At 44.7% G+C, this 16,570-nt stretch overlaps 1 protein-coding gene across 8 annotated transcripts in view; it reads right to left on the bottom strand.

Annotated features, from left to right (window-relative positions):
* Nucleotides 1-16,570, bottom strand: part of TPR (translocated promoter region, nuclear basket protein) — a 645,150-nt gene that overhangs the window by 481,120 nt on the left and 147,460 nt on the right. For all 8 annotated transcript variants that reach the window (XM_085601673.1, XM_085601674.1, XM_085601677.1 and 5 more), the window contains exons 20-21: nucleotides 10,473-10,613; nucleotides 1,912-2,089 (exon numbers count right to left, since the gene is read on the bottom strand). In XM_085601673.1, the coding sequence (XP_085457799.1) occupies nucleotides 1,912-2,089; nucleotides 10,473-10,613 (319 nt within the window). The remainder of the gene's footprint in view (nucleotides 1-1,911; nucleotides 2,090-10,472; nucleotides 10,614-16,570) is intronic.

Raw genomic sequence — 16,570 nt, 5'->3', positions numbered from 1 at the left:
GACGCCCGGCTCCAGGCCCGGAAAATCCATATGCACACCACCCGCCGGATTACGAATTAAAATCCGGTAGTCAGTCCTGCAGGTGCTGGCCCACAGCGCTGCCTTCCTATGACTCATAGGTGAGGCTTAGAAAGGCATCGCCATGGGCCAGCAAGAGCACGTTTCAGTACAGCATGGACTGTAAAGTCCGTGCAGTCCTAGAACTGGGGGTGCAGAAAGACGGCGGGGAAAAAAACCCTGTGCCCCTCTGCATGCACCACCATGCACGAGGGCAAGAGGGGGCCCCCCTTTCCACACTGCCACCAGTAACATGGAGGAAGAACCTCCAGGACACCACTGGCAGAGAGGAAAGTCTTCATATACTTGGCGGTGCCTTCAGGGCACTGCCAAGCATATTGCGGCCCTCAGACTGTCACGGGACCGCAGCTCTCTGGCGGTTGCAGTGGTCTTGTGGCGGTCCAACTGCCACAGTTGTAATACTGTGGGCGGTCCAGCAGTGCAGCGGTTGTCGGACCGCCACCGTGACTAAGACCTAGTCGGAATTAAGCCTTTAGTGATTTGTTTGGGCTCGGAGAAACAGGGGGATGTTGCTCCAGTCTGTAGCCATCTGAAAAGGGAATACTAAAAAGGACAGACTGACCTATCTTGATAGAAGCAGTCACTAGAAAGAATAGGTACAGAGCTTCAAGCAGAAGGAACAGCACATGGTTTTGAAGAAAGGCAGGCTATGGACATCTGTGACATAGGCAAAGGTTTATGAAATCACACTGCTATGCTACAAGAAGCTAACAAACGTTTCTCAAACTGAAATAAAGGCAGTCCAGTGATTACACAACAAAAAGGACTGAAGCAGAATTTTGCATTACACTGGAGTTGAAATAAGAGGTATTTGAGAAGACCAGATAAAAGTTCTAGTAGAGTAAAAACAAACAGTGGTGATCTCTCTCGCAGTTTTGGGGTATGAGGCAGGGGAAGAAGAGGTAGAATTCTTAAACAAGTAGGAAATTACTTGGATGAGAAATGGGTTTTGACAAACTGCTGACAAAATCCAGAATGCACACACTGGTATCAGTGGCAGGGTGATGCCCACAATAAGAGCACCTGTTTCGCCAATAACACTGAGGAAATTCCAACTCGCTCTACCATTTTACATTTAAAACAGTCATCCACTTTATAATCAGCAACAAATGCTTGAAATAAAGCCTGCCTGGCTAAACTGCTACCTAGCGCGCAGTAGGTGCAAGAAAAAATAAATACTGAATGATCAGAAGAATGAAAGCAAATGGGCATATATATTAAGAAGGGTAGTGTGGCAGGGGGGGGGGGGGGGGGGGGGGAGAGAACAAATTGATGTTTCCATGGTCCATAATCTTTCAAAAATTAAGAATCCATAGTGTTTACCCCAAAACTCACACACAGTCTCTCTCTATGGTAGAGCCTAAAAACAAAAACGACAAAGACACCAAGTACAAAGGAGAAAGTCCTTTTTTGATTCTCACTGGAAATATTCTGGTGTGCTTCACTGTGAGCAAAGCAGACACTAACAAAACAAAAAATACTGATGCTTTGGGTTCACACTTGAGGAGCCATTACACAATAGCATAAACCAACAAGGCGAAAAAAAAAAACATTGGACAGAACCACAAGAGCTGGATATACACATCCCAACACTAAATGAAAGGCAAGCCTGTGGTGCTGATAATTGCAAACTCTTTCAAGCTACTAAATCTCTTCAAATGGTGGAGCTATTTCTCAGATGAAAATAGAAAGAAAAAATAATGGTCTGCTATAACTATTGTTTGAGAAAATAAATGCTCTCCATGTGCAGATCAGATAATTAAAAATCTAGTTGTTAGAATAAGAAACTACTACTACAAAACAAAATGAATTGCTTCCATCTCTGTCAAATACCTTTGCCAGGAGTTAGGGGTGAAGCCTGGGAAGCCCGTGATGCAAGCTGTTCCTCAGTGTTACCCAGCTGCTGCTTCAACGTAGTTATCTCCTTCTGAGCATTCTTTAATAACTCCTTGGTGATACGGTGAAGGTTTACTTCAGCATCATGCTGCTTCCTGCTGTCCAACAGCTGAACCTGCAAGACCGAAACAGAACTGTTTATTACAACTCCTGAAATCAAGACAATTAATATGATCAGACTCAACTGATAAGATCCTCCTTAATGAAGCAGGTTCCCATATAACATGCATGCACTGTAAATGTGAACCCATATAAACACAGGAACACAATCCTGTGGCATGATGTTGGCAACAGTTTCACGGAACACCTGAAGTATGACCATAGAAGAATGAATGCATCTATGCTGCATAGTAAGTACTAACCCATCTTTGCAAATTAACTATAAAAACCTGAGGTTTATCAAGTTTCGGTGTGCAAGATTACCACCCAGAATAGAGAAAAACTAAGAACAAGCACAAAGCAATTAATAGCTTTAGGGAGTGAATGTCCATGTAATCATTTCGATGCATTTCATATTCTAGATGTAGTTAGCAGATGTTTCTTCTGGACTTTAGTAGTTAGTTCAGATCTGTATGCTACATTTTCAGCCTCATACCCAAAATAACAGACCTGTGCAAGGTTTGTTTTAAACAGTAAAGGGCCAAAGAAGCATGCATCTATTACACACAATGGGAATTCAATCTCTGAAAGGAAAACCCTAGTGAGTACTCCTAGGACAGGGCTTCTCCTTCAGTCTTAATGGAAGGAACTTCTGCTGGGTGAATGTTAGGCCATACTGGCAGTGACTTCACTGAAAGTAGTCAATGCTTGTGAACAAAATCAGCTAGCTCTGGTCTGCTGAAAAACTTACAATGCATATATACACCAAAAGGTCTGTGCATCTTCATGCTCTCTAAGCCCTGGATGCCAAAGGAAATGGAGGTCTGAGATAAAAAATAAAAACAGATGGAGCAGTCAAGTGTTGCCTAGAAAAGGGAATTTGAACGCAGCCTTCTTGATGTAGCCATCAAGGTTTGTATTTGCAGTCTTTAGAAGACTAGGAAAGTGTTTGGAAGAAGAAAATTTGATGGAGAACTGTCGCGTCATGTGGATTAACTGATATCATGGGGGGCTTTTACATCCAAACACCATAGGCAATGAAAAGGTGGGAAAAGGCAATAAAGCTGAATGACGGCTAAGGAATTTCATTTGAGTTTCAGCTATTAAAGGGCCGAGGTATGACAATGAAGGTGGTTTTTGGTAAGGATTGAGGATACATTATGAGGGTATTTTAAATGTTAGGCCTCATTAAAGCTCTTGGCCTTTTGCAACACAATCAGACGGCTTAGGTCCCTTTCCCCGCCCTTAGTAAGAGACCATGTGAGCTTGTCTTGGGTGCTCAAGATGATATTACTGAAGACCTACCAATCTCCAACAAAGAAAGAAGCAGGATGCCTTCCTTCTCCTGTATACAAATTCTACCTGCTCTTTGCTTCATAGTTGTTTAGCAGAGTACTGATAAGAGGTGCAGCTGTTGACATAGTAAAGGCAGGCCATTCCATACACCCGACACATCTAAATGTATTACTTAAAAAAAGACTGAAAACGCTAAAGTAGATTGGTAAGAACAGCAAAATTAGGATGAAAATCAACCAATCCAGAATTTACTAGAATACACATTGTTTAAGATTGTTTGAAATGTAACCCAGAACCCTCAGGGCAATAAAGAATTTGAGATCGAAAAAACAGGCAGAGTAAGAAACTTCTGTTATGGTATATGGCAACCACAAATTTATATGGATTTCATAAAACCTTGAGTCACAAAACAGTTTGACAGGCTGTGATATGAGGCTTACAAAGCCTTTCAGTGTCAATGTACTCATCTGTGATCGAAGATTCCACTACAACCATGATTGGACTGTGCATGCAATATCTAAAACTAGCAGAAGGCACAACCATGTAAACACAGGCCTCAGTGGTCCATCTGGGTTACCTTGTAACTAACTGGAAAAACACATCCACTGTGAAGAAAAGGATGACATTTTGGTGCCTAGATAACTCATAATGAGGACATATGTGGTTTTAGAAACCTGGTCTGTCAGAGCTGAACATTTACTAAGGACTTTGTAAATCAACTCTACTTTCTGTACATTATTAAAAAAGTAGCTGACACAGAGCCAGCAGCAGAAGGATTTGTTTAAATTGCATGCCATCATTTTAATTGCCTTAACTTTTCTTCCACATTATTTATAGACTGATTTCTCACATCCATTATGCCACTTTATTCTGAAACTGTTGCTAAGAGAATACCACTATGCTCTGGTGGAGAAAGAAGCTGTAAAATGGGCAAGAATTGCCCTATTTTGAATTGCCTTATCAAGGTTCTAACCAATCATGCTTTTCTTACCAACTGATTTCAATAAACACTGTGGGAGTCTGGGCACTGTATGCTTTCCTAGCCTTAAGAAATGCAAACTCCTTTACTATTTTTCGATTAGGTAGAAGAGTTTACAGCAACAGATGTCCTTTTCTGCAATGCCTGCTTTTCAATATAGTAGCTTAGAGTGGTGTTATGGAAAAAGGCGTTGTTTCTTCCTTAACATACCTTGTCCGGTCTTTCTATAACTGTATAGAAATCCCAGGCTTTCATGGAGATCTCAAGATGAAATAGCACCCTCAAAAGTCAAAGGCAACACTGCAATAGTGCCACCAAAGAAAATGTTTCAGAACTCATAACTTTGATAGGAAGTTTCAATATTTCATGAGACGCTTCAATACTCCCTGGCACAAGCACAGATAACTGCTGCATTAGTTACAGACAAAAAATGTTAGCGGTTGCATGACATGTCACCCCAAAAGGATCAAAATACTGCAACGCGACCTTGCTGGGTCAGTGGCAGGAGGAGTGGGGTAAATGGTAGAGGGGATTTGAGGAAGATGAATGTGAGAATCCCATCCAGAGGCTGCGTATGGGCTTCAGGTGCTCATAGGGACCACAGCGTAGGCAGTCATTACTTGCATCCTGGGAAGGCCTGCATTGTCATTGCTCTTTGAATTACAGGCTCAATTTCTCAGATACAGGACAGCAGGGGGCAAGGTGAATGGGAGTTTTAGTATACCTGTGTGCAGCACATGACAGGTTGTTTCAATACATCGGACTACCACAATGCAACTAGATTGCAAAAGAAGTAGCGGTTTCTTCATCAACTGAGTAATGGGAATGAGCTGCCTGCATGGGGATTCTCACTTAAATCAGCAGTGCAACAAATGCATCACTAAACTGGTGTGAGAAAGTGGCTCTGTATATACTGTTCCCAAATAGGTACAGGGTGTACAGAGTCGACAGTCCCCAGAGGTTTGGCAGAGGCTAAAGTTAGATATAACCTTACTCTCTAAAGTGGTAGCTTGATCGAGCAGTAAGGCCGTATCAGAGGACAGTGTAAAGCATTTGTTGTACACACTCAGTCAGCAAATGGTCTCACACACTCAATAACTGAACTCTAGGCCAATGGTTTATATAAAAAAAAATATATGGTTGTTTTATTTTAGAACTAACAATAGGTATTAAAATATACTTTCTCAGAAGGAGATGCTTTAGTTAAATACTTAAGCAATATGCAATTGACTTTTGTAGGTAACAGTTACAGGTTGTTGCAATAGGCAACACAATTTCAAACACAATAATGCATTGAGCTCAATGGGAGTTTTAAGTTATGTGCAATAGCTTACTTTCAGGATTAATTTTCTAACTCCAGGACTGGATCCTAGAGTTAGTCCTGGGACAGTTCTTGGAAACAAGTGAGTAAAGTTGTCTTAGTTACTGTTGTGGTTTTTTGGCAATATTTTGCTATTTTAAAAGTTGACACTTAGAAGAAATTTCATAGAAAAACAGTCAATGATTCCCTATGGAAGAAAATTCAAGTTACGGGTATAGTATGTTCTCGTTACTTTTGTAATCCAGGGCTGGGCTCCTAGGGTCAGTACTAGGACCTCCATCTAAAACAGGTACGTAATTACATTTTCACAGTTGGTACGATTTTTAAAGAATATTTGTAGTTTGCAAAAATCAACACTTCGAAGATATTTCACAGAAAAATAGTCAAAGATGTTCTATGGAAGAAAATTGTGTTAATGGGAAGTACGGTTGTGATTACTTTTCAGAGTCAGTGCTGGGCACCAAGATCCAGCACTGGGATCTCTCCTAATAGCAGATGAGTATTTCCGTTTTCGTTACTAGGTTGATTTTAGGTGAATATTTTAAGTTTTAGAGACTCCACACTTAAAAGAAATTTCAGAAGAAACCAGTCAGTGTTAAGCTATGGAAGAAAATTGGATTATCAGCTTTTGGGTAAGTACTCGACTGGCAGAGTTAAGTTTCTGGGCACAGACTCCGGGGTCTCCCAGTGTCAGGTTGGTACAGTTGTTACACCCTCAGCGGCACTGGGGCAGCCAGGTGCAGAGTGAGTTAGGCCCAATGTTATCCTATGGGAGGCAGGGGGCCTTGGTTGGTGGCTGCTGACTAGCAGGCCACACGGCTGTGGGAGCTGGGCTCCTGGTCACTTGCTCAGGGCAAATGAGGAAGTAGGTAGAAGTTACACTGCCAGGGTGTAAGAAAGTGGGTTTCTGTTGCAGTAACCCCCACCCCCGCCTTTTTTGCCTACATAGCTGATGCACTTTTCCTTGTTGTGCCCTGGGCTCCTGCCAATCAGGTGCCCAGGGCCTGTGTTTTTTCCCTAAAAACTGCCTAACAGTCAAAACCCAAATTGGCAAACCCTGGCCACATGTCAGCCCCTGGTAAATGGTACCCAGGGCCTTGTGACCAGGGAAGGCCTTTAAGGGCTGCAGCACTCATTGTGCCACCCTTAGAGGCCCTGTACCCTAACACACACACACACACTGCTCTTGCAGGCTGAGTGTCTGGATACAAGACAAAACAGAGTCGACATGGCACACATCCCTGTGTGCCATGCCCACAACCTACACTGCCCTGGCATACATCAGCCAGCCCTCTAGCTGGGTGCCCTATGCCAGTGGTGTGGACACAGAGGCAGGAGCCCTGTGCCCCTACAGTACCCAGGTCCATTCCTGGGTCCTGTAAGTGCAGTGCTGCCAGCTAAGAGTATAAGGTGCTGGGAGCTTGTCAAACACGAACTCCACAGCACCATAATGGCAGCACTGAAGACTGAGAAGTTTGGTATCAAACTGCTCAGCACATTAAATCCACACTGATGCCAGTGTGTGATTTAATGTACAAAGCACCACAGAGGGCATCCTAGAGAGGCCCCCTGAAACCTAAACCTACAATCTACGTCTGTTCTGAGGCTGCCTAGGCTGCCACACAGCAGACATGTCGCTGGACCCCTGGGTAGGAGAGCCCCTGCTCTCCTGGGTCTGCAACAATGCACATCCTGGGCGAGGTGCTAAACCTCCTCCCCCAGGATGGGCAGGGGGAAGCTTCAAAGGCATTCCGCCTCTGTGAGCTTCCCCAGGCCACTGCAACCCCCCACTCTGGCGGGAAGCTTGGCCGGAAACCCCAAATAAGGACAGGGGATGTGCCAGCCTGTCAACCCCACCCCTCAGGTGGGGGAGGCGAGGTGAAGCACATCTCCGGGCTCTCGCCATCTTGAAGATGGGAAGCCTTGCCCAATCAGGACTAGGCTCCTGCCCCCCTCCCACAGGAGAGAGGCAGGATAGGGGGTGTACCCACCCCAGGACAGGGACCCATTGGCCCCTGCCCTTCACCTACCTGTAACGCCCCTAAATCTAGTATTTAGGGGCACCCTGAACCTTCCTTCCCCAGATTCCAGATTCGAAACTACAAGAAGAGCAAGAAGAACAAAGACCTGCCCTGCAGCTGCTAAAAAGAGGAAGACACCAACTGCTTTGGCCCCAGCCCTACCGGCCAGTCGACCCTCGAACCTGCTCCTGCTCCAGCGCGGCATCTCTCGTGGCCAGCAACCTCACCAACCCCGGAGGACCTGGCTACCTTTTGGCTCTAAGCCCCTGGGACTCCCATGAGTAGAGGCTCTACTCGAAACCTATCTCTAACCCCTGGCAGCAGCCCGGAACCGCGAACCCAGCACACTCTGCACCAGCCGAGCCTGGCCAGTGCCGGAGTGAACAAAGACCCTGAGGACGACCCCACGGCGACTGTGACCCCGAGTCCGGCACCCAAGGACCTCCCTCGACATTCCTGAAGAAGCCTGCAGCCTCAGAACCAGGTGCCCCCCCCAACTGCGATCAACTGAGGGTAAGATTTCCCGACACCTAAAGGCACCCCTGCACGCGGCGCCCCACGGCCCCCTGTGTCCAACCCTGGGGTACCTAGGATAGGTAGGTACCCAGGAGTCGGGCACAGGGGGCCGCAGGGCGCCGGGGTGCCTTTTGGTGTCGGGAAATCTTACCCTCTGTTGATCGCGGTTGGGGGGGTCCCTGGTTCTAAGGCTGCAGGTGTCGCCAGGAGCATCAAGGTGAGTCCTTGGGAGCCGTATTCGAGGTCACAGTCGCTGGGGGGACATCCTCGGGGTCTTTGTCCACTCCGGCACAGGCCAGGCTTGGCGGGTGCAGAGTGTGCAGGGTTCACGGTTCCAGGCTGATGCCAGGGGTTAGAAACTTGCTTTGAGCAGAGCCACTGCTCATGGGAGTCACAGATGCTCAGAGTCACAAGGTAGCCAGGTCTAGGTTTGAGGGTCGACAGGCCGGTAGGGCTGGGGCCAAAGCAGTTGGTGTCTTCCTCTTCTTAGCAGCTGCACGGCAGGTCTTTTTTCTTCTTACTCTTCTTTGTTTTTTCGGAATCTGGAATCTAAGGAAGGAAGGTTCAGGATGCCCCTAAATACTAGATTTAGGGGCGTTACAGGTAGGTAAAGGGCAGGGACCAATGGGTCCCTGCCCTGGGGTGGGTACACCCCTATCCTGCCACTCTCCTGTGGGAGGGGGGCAGTAGCCTAGTCCCGATTGGTCAGGGCTGCCCATCTTCAAGATGGCGAGAGGCTGGAGATGTGCTTTACATTGCCTCCCCCACCTGAGGGGTGGGGTTGGCAGAGGCGGGCACATCCCCTGTCCTTACTTGGGGTTTCTGGCGAGTCTTCCCACCAGAGTGGGGGTCAGAACCGGTGTGGGCCAGTTGCAGAGTACAGCAACTGGCCTGGAGAAGCTCACAAAGGCGGAATGTCTTTGAAGCTTCCCCCTGCCCATCCTGGGGGAGGAGACCTAGCACCTCGCCCAGGTTGTGCATTGTTGCAGGCCCAGGAGAGCGGGGGCTCTCCGCCCAGGTGTCCGGCAACATGTCTGCTGTGTAGCAGCCTAGGCAGCCTCTCAGACAAGACGTGGATTGTAGGTTAGGTTTCAGGGGACATCTCTAAGATGCCCTCTGTGGTGTTTTGTACATTAAATCCCACACTGGCATCAGTGCGGGTTTAATGTGCTGAGAAGTTTGATACCAAACTTCTCAGTCTTCAGTGTTGCCATTATGGTGCTGTGGAGTTCGTGTTTGACGAGCTCTCAGCACCATATACTATTAAATGGCAGCACTGCACTTACAGGACCCAGGAATGGACCGGGGTACTGTAGGGGCACAGGGCGCATGCTCCTGTGCCCACACCACTAGGGCACCCAGCTAGAGGGGTGGCTGATGTATGCCAGGGCAGTGTAGGTTGTGGGCATGGCACACAGGGATGTGTGCCATGTCAACTTTGTTTTGTCTTGTACCCAGACACTCAGCCTGCAAGGGCAGTGTGTTTGTGTTAGGGTACAGGGCCTCTAAGGGTGGCACAATGAGTGCTGCAGCCCTTCGAGGCCATCCCTGGTCACAAGGCCCTGGGTACCTAGGGTACCATTTACCAGGGGTTGACATGTGGCCAGGGTTTGCCAATTTGGGTTTTAGGTTTTAGGGAAAGAACATAGGCCCTGGGCACCTGATTGTGCCCTGGACTCCTGCCACTCAGTCAAAGTACATTCAGAAATTCAGCAAAAAGTGGGGCCCTTCCATGCAAGAAAGATGGCACTTTCTCACAACTGGCCAACAGCATTTGTGAGTCACTTATATAAAAGGAAAAGATTTGTGTTGGGAAATAATCTGAACACCCAGCCAGAGATACAATATCCCATTTTATAATGCAGATTGACGTGTGGAATTTTTCCGCCAACTGAAATGGGTTTCCAAAGGAATATATTGGACAAATGCTTCATTCCTCGGATGGGAGGCTCCAGCTTTAGTACATGAAGCACTAGCATTGATAGCCGCTTCATATTATTTTCATATGCATACAAGTGCAGAGCATTAGCTTGGTACAAGAGCATAAACCAAGTTATCCTGTTTACTTTCTGCCAAAGCCCAATCATAAGTTTTAATTTGCAAGATGAGAGGTAGCAGGGTGGATGCAATGGGACATCAAACACAAGTCAGCCCACTATGTTCTTCCAAGTCCTGCTCCCCTCAAGCCATTGTGCCCAAGTTCCTGATTTATCATTGCAGCCACAAGCCAGACAGCAGCCAGACATCCAACAACTATAGAACTTACATCTTGGTTTTTGCTGAGTAAATGTTTCTGCTCCACTTCATGCTCCAGTTTCTTTTTAAGCTGTGCTATCTCCCGTTCCAACTTCTCAATCTGGTTGTTGTATCTTTGTTTGATCTCAGTCTCGGATCGTTCCAAGGTCAGCTATTGGTAGGAAAGTAGAATATTTAGGGTTCAGATTAGGACATGCACACCAAGCACTGAAACACAACATAATTCATTTTCCTAAAGCACAGGATATTTATTTTATGACTTTAAAGCACAAAAAGGCAGAGGCAATCACAAAAATCTAAATACTCAGTTATTTGGAACATCCGGATTGGAGAAAGTTTGTGTTCCTGGTAAGTGTCATAAGAGTCTACGCAAGGTGCCATTTTTAAGACAATTGCAGAAATATTCAGCTAATAGGCATATGTCCACCAAAAACCTATAATATCACACTTGACAGCATTGGCAAACAGCAGAAAATGACTGCTGATCACTAGGACTTTTATGTAAACCATTTGTCATTTTTTCCAGACCCAGATATTGGCTATTGCAGGAGGTGCTGAAACACCATAATGGAGAAATGTTACTGCAGAAAAACCCAAACCACTTGCATCTTGCAAATCGTAAATGGCTTGTGCAGCTATATCTTCGTTTTCATGTTCTCCACACACACTTGACTTTTTTCATCCATTCTCAAAATATTAAAATAATACAGCCCCCCCAAATTTAAAGGAGCTTCATGACTGGTATGGATCTAGCACATCAAAACTTTTACTCCCATAGTCCAACCCACATCAGCCTCGCAAACAATAATCTCTATGTGAGGCCTTTTCTTGGGGGTTTAGGGCAATCACAGGTTGATGAGCCCTGTGCTGTGTGTTAAGAAAGCTTGCCACTGATGTCCATGAATGGTAAAACTGTTGTACACTTGTTACAAAGGCCACATTTTACCCTTCTAGCATGTGCTGCTCTCAGGGGAGCAAGGATGGGCAGTCAGAGACTACTTCAGAAGACAGACAGGCTCAGCAAAATAATATGCTGTGCAATACCTTAGATAGTGGATAGTAACATGTCTAGTAAAGAACTTACTTTTGTAAAAGCAAAATAACTTTGTCAGTAAGTAAAAAGGGCACTTACAATTGTGGTCAACAAAGAAAACAAGGTGGATTTAAACCTTCCGGGCAAGAGAAATGACCCCAACACTATTACAGCTAAGTTTGATAACGCAGTGTAACACTGGGCACTAATGTTAGCTTTATCTTATAAGGGATGCTAGGAGTCCGCTCTGTAAATTTCAAGATTGCCTTGCTATGCATGCATATCTCAAAACCTTGCAGCAGTGGTAGAGATTTTCTAGTAAACGGTACTGGGACACTCACTGGGAGTCACATGGTACAGGTGGCCAGTAGTATAATGAAAGACAAGCGTGACTTCAACTGGAGAGATCTCTGGGTTTGTTGGGGTAGATCCATGCTCACTCTTTCTAGACTTCTAAAAAGGTAATGGAGCAGCTCATCAATCCTAATTTCTTTTTGATTTTCTAGGGCAGAGATCTCAAAAGTCGCTCCTGGAGGGTCGGATCAATGCCAGATTAAGAGAACTACATTTATCTAAATGAGGATATGCTAAAAATCTCATGGATCCAGCCCTCCAGGACCGACTTTGGAGAACCCTGCTCTAGGGCATGTGTACTAGGGTTGGCTTCACTTCAGCAGTGGGGAACCCACAGCTACACAAAGCCCCTGGGATAGCTACTTTTCCCCCAACAAACAACTAATTTTTGCAGGGAGATGTGTATGTGAAAGCGGAGGTGCAAAGAGATTAACAAAGGCACACAAGCACAAAGGAGAATCTTTTTGTGCAGAAAATATGAAGCATTCAACCGCTTCCAACACTCACCATTCTAGATATACAAGTGATTTATGCTGCATCTTACCGGTTCGGTGACTGCACTGTTCAGAGCTACATAGCTTTGTCAGTGTCTACAAAGTCTACCAGGCTGACCGAGGCTAAAGCAGACAGCCACCCTGGAGGTTGCAGGGGCTGATCGAGCCGCGTCCTTTCCCCAGCATTTACTGCTGGCTGTGCAGGAGGTCACGTAAGTGCGCCTGAAGCGAGTTGGCTCACCGGTTGTATGGTGTTTCTTAAAAGCTGAATGCAGCGGATTAATTCTTCTGTGTTTTTGTTGTTGTGCTACTACAATGATTGTCTGAATTTAGCTGCTTAAAATTTTGCTTTTTAAAACCAATTTGAAGTGAAAAACTCAAGGCCATATTTTCTTTGTTGGGAGAAGATTCCCAGAAGTTGTATTAGTTTGTTAGCGATTACTAAGGTAACATGATAGATTACTACTTCTTGTTTCTTGCTGCAACCAGTCAGTTATTCATATATATATATATATATATATATATATATATATATATATATATATATATATATATATATATATATATATATATATATATATATATATAGGAAACCAGAACAGGTTCAACTTGCATTGCATTTGCTTCCATGTTTGTTGCTTGATTACTGGTTTCTTTGTGCCCAGCTCTTCCCAATTAAACTTTGAACTTGGTCTTAAAGACTTCCGCTCATCTTGGCATCTAGTAGGTTTGGTTGGAAGGTTTTTTGTTTCCTGCGCTTAAGACTTTTTCCTTCCTGGGGTTGTGGCTGAAGGTAACAGGCATTTTTAACTGTTTATTAGCAAACAGAACTATAGTGTCCAATATAGGCATAGAGGGCCCTCTGTGTCCACACCTTGCTTATTATGATATTGTGATTTTCTTTATCTTAGTGCTCTGCTTCAGAGTCAATTCTTCAACAATCGATGAAGAAAAAAAAATACATTATCCAAAGGCAGGTGAGAGGAAGGAGCACAGGTCGCTCTCGGCTCCAGACGCATTACTTGAGCCCTTATCAAGGAGGCTCTTCATTGCCTTGGAGTCTCAAACATATTTTTGTGACCTCCCCGCCACTCTGATATGTTCCAGTCCCACAAGGAGACCGTTTCCACTTTGGTTCTCATCACCAACTTTTGATACAAACACACGCCCTGACGAAGTTCAATTCCTTTGAACGAAAGGCGTTGGCTGAGGCTTATTGCACCTATTTGTTGCATCACATAATAAAGAACATTTTACAAAAAAAAGAAAACAGACCATTCGCGTTACTGAAACAGTCGATTGGGGTAGTGCATCATTTCATTTGTTCACATCTTCAAGAATCGATGCCTTATCTTTCATCTGTCCTGCCAACGAGTAATTTGGTCCAACTGTTTTCCCTGCTGACACTAGACTTTTCACTGCAGCCAAAATCTGTGAAAGATTTTTCAAAAGAAAAACCAATCTCAGATCATCGCACATGTGCACACATGCAGGAGGAGTGACCTTCATTGAAGTATAAGTACAGTCCAGAACAATGACAATGTGCACACCCGCACACCATGCCAAGACAGTCAAATATCTTGAGCTTGCTTTCACTAGCGAGTCGGCCAGTTAAGGGTAGAAATGTATATCCTGTCTTAGGTGTGTGGCTACTGCCCCTAGGCATTTTGGAAACACTGTGCTGATTTTACTCAGAAGGGTAGCACTCTAAAATGGTTGTGTACTTTCTCTAAGATGACTATGAGGTACCGTATGTGTCCTAGGTTTATTGGAATGTGCAGGTAGGCATTCTATAGGTCAATGATTCCCATCCTTAGGAGCAGGATTACCTCCTGTAGTGTTGACATCTTGAAGTGTTGTGCTCGTATGAACTTGTTCAGATATCTGAGGTTTAGTACTACTCTCAGTGTTAGATCTAGTTTGGGACTAGAAAAAATACCTAGTAGATGCCTCTGTAAGAAACTGGCTCTATATATACTGCACCAAAGTGAGGTACAGTGTGTATAGAATCCAAGAGTCCCCAAAGGTAGGCAGAGGTTAAAGTTAGATATAACCTTACTCCCTAATAGTGGTAGCTTGGTCAAGCAGTAAGGCCGTATCAGAGGACAGTGTTAAGCATTTGATGTACACACAGTCAGAAAATGAATTCACACACTCAAGAACTGAACTCTAAGCCAATTGTGTTTGTATAAAAATATACTGATTATTTTTAGATCCAAGCAAGCCTGGTACAGGTAAGCATTAAATACTTTTCAGTAATAAGTTACTGGATATAGAACAGTTTGAAAAGGCAATAGAAATTGTACTTTGTTTGATTTACAGGGGAGCATAAGTATGCAACACTAAGCAAATACAGTACATTGAAATGAAAAGGCTTTTTCAGTAAATTGCAGGTAAGTTACTTTTCACGTTACTTTTCTAACTCAGTGCTAGATACCTAGATTCAGCACTGGGACATTTCCTGCAAACAGGTGAGTGAACAATTTTTGGTTATTTGTGCGATATTTAAGGAATATTTTTAGGTTTCAAAACGCCACACTGACACTTTCTCCAAAATGTTTCTGTTATCCTATGGGAGGAAAACAGGTTAGCGGTTCACAGGTAAGTAAACGGCTGTGGGAGTCAAAGTTCTGGGGTTAGACTCAGGGGTCCCCCTGGGCTACTGATGCACTGTTGCACCCTCAGCGGCACTAGGGCGGCGGGTGCAGAGTGTTGAGGCCCAATGTTATCCAATAGGGGATAGGGGGCCTCCGGTTGGTGGCTGCTGGCAAATGTAAGCCATTTTCACAACTTTTTTTTCCCCTTAAAGCTTAGCCTTTAGCCCTCTCTTTATTCCTTTCCTCTCACTCAACGATGGCATCCATGGCGAGCAGCTTCTAGTACTTTGCATTGGTGGCTCACATCACCTCGGTTACCTGATCTATGAGTTGACTGCAGTCAAAGTATCCTGATGTTAACAAACTATCCACAAATCTTTTGTCCAGTGCAGTCTTTGCTATCTTCTCGGCGCATTGCCTAAGCCTGGTTCACTGTAATAGCATAGGTTGGTCACTCTAGTGGTATAGATCTGTTAACATCGTTAACAAGCTTTTTCACGTGGTTTTCAGATTGTCTGAGGAATACTTTGAAATGGAAACTGCTTTGCCAGTAATGGGCTTGATTGGCACGAACAATTAGAACTCTTCCTTCCAGATAGCATAACATTTCCCTCAAGAAAGTGTTTTATCGTGCACTATTGAGTGATGACCACAGGGATTTGTGTCTTTTAAAGCCATATGCAAGTTGCCAAAGCCGCTTTTAAAGCTGAAGGTGATGTCATGATTGAGACTTCAGAATGATTCAATACAAGATTCAGAGCTGTCAAGTTCTCATATGCCATGCGTGTAGCATTTTTTGTATTTGCCACTGAGTGACACTATCACAAAATTAGCATATCGCTTACTATTAATTTCAGAAATGACTGCTCTTGTTGTTTAACTACTGTGTTCTGAGAGACTGATTGCCTAGGGACCGGTCTGGTAGTAGCAGGAGCCTAGCAAGTGGGGCTTATATTGTTGACACTTTTGTGGACATTACTGGAGCTACAAAACCCTGTCAAGGGAGATGGGGAGCAGGCTGGGGGAAACAGACAACCTCAGACGAGGCTTGAGTCCCACTCTGTAGTCACTGGAGTTTGTCAGACAAGTTGTTGCAATGTGACTTTCAGGGTTTTAATTGCTCAAAGGCAGATTCAAGTCTAATTTTTATGAATCAATTCAGACACATCTCTTGTGGTTCTACTTTTAAGAATAGAACCCCTTTGTGAAGAAAGTGGAGGAGTTGAAAATCCTTTTTCCTCACAGTCTGTCTTTTGAGGTCGAGCCTGTGCAACGTATGCGCTGCTCTGCAAGGCATGCTGTATTAGAGTATGGACTTGAAGCCCCGCCCACTCTCCGACCATATGTGTCATTGGCTTGTGTCATTGTCCTTCGTAAATGCGGACTTCGGATGTGTTAATAGGCTTGTTAGTCCCTCCTTAGTACCGCCTTCTCTTCATTTGTAACCTCCCGGGAGGACTGGCCCTTTTACTTCTGTTACACAGTATGTCTTATTTAGTCTGTAAGCACTATTTTCTTTAAGGAGTTTCTCCTACTGCAGGCACAACATGCTCTCGGGCAACATTCAGCACGCAATGCGCGTTTTCACTTTCCAAGCAGCCCGGTACAATGGCAGCCGCTTCTTTGAAAT

The sequence above is a fragment of the Triturus cristatus genome, chromosome 4_2 (assembly GCF_964204655.1).
Source record: "Triturus cristatus chromosome 4_2, aTriCri1.1, whole genome shotgun sequence".
In the NCBI taxonomy this organism is placed as follows: domain Eukaryota; kingdom Metazoa; phylum Chordata; class Amphibia; order Caudata; family Salamandridae; genus Triturus; species Triturus cristatus.
This window is presented reverse-complemented; position numbering and strand designations above follow the sequence as displayed.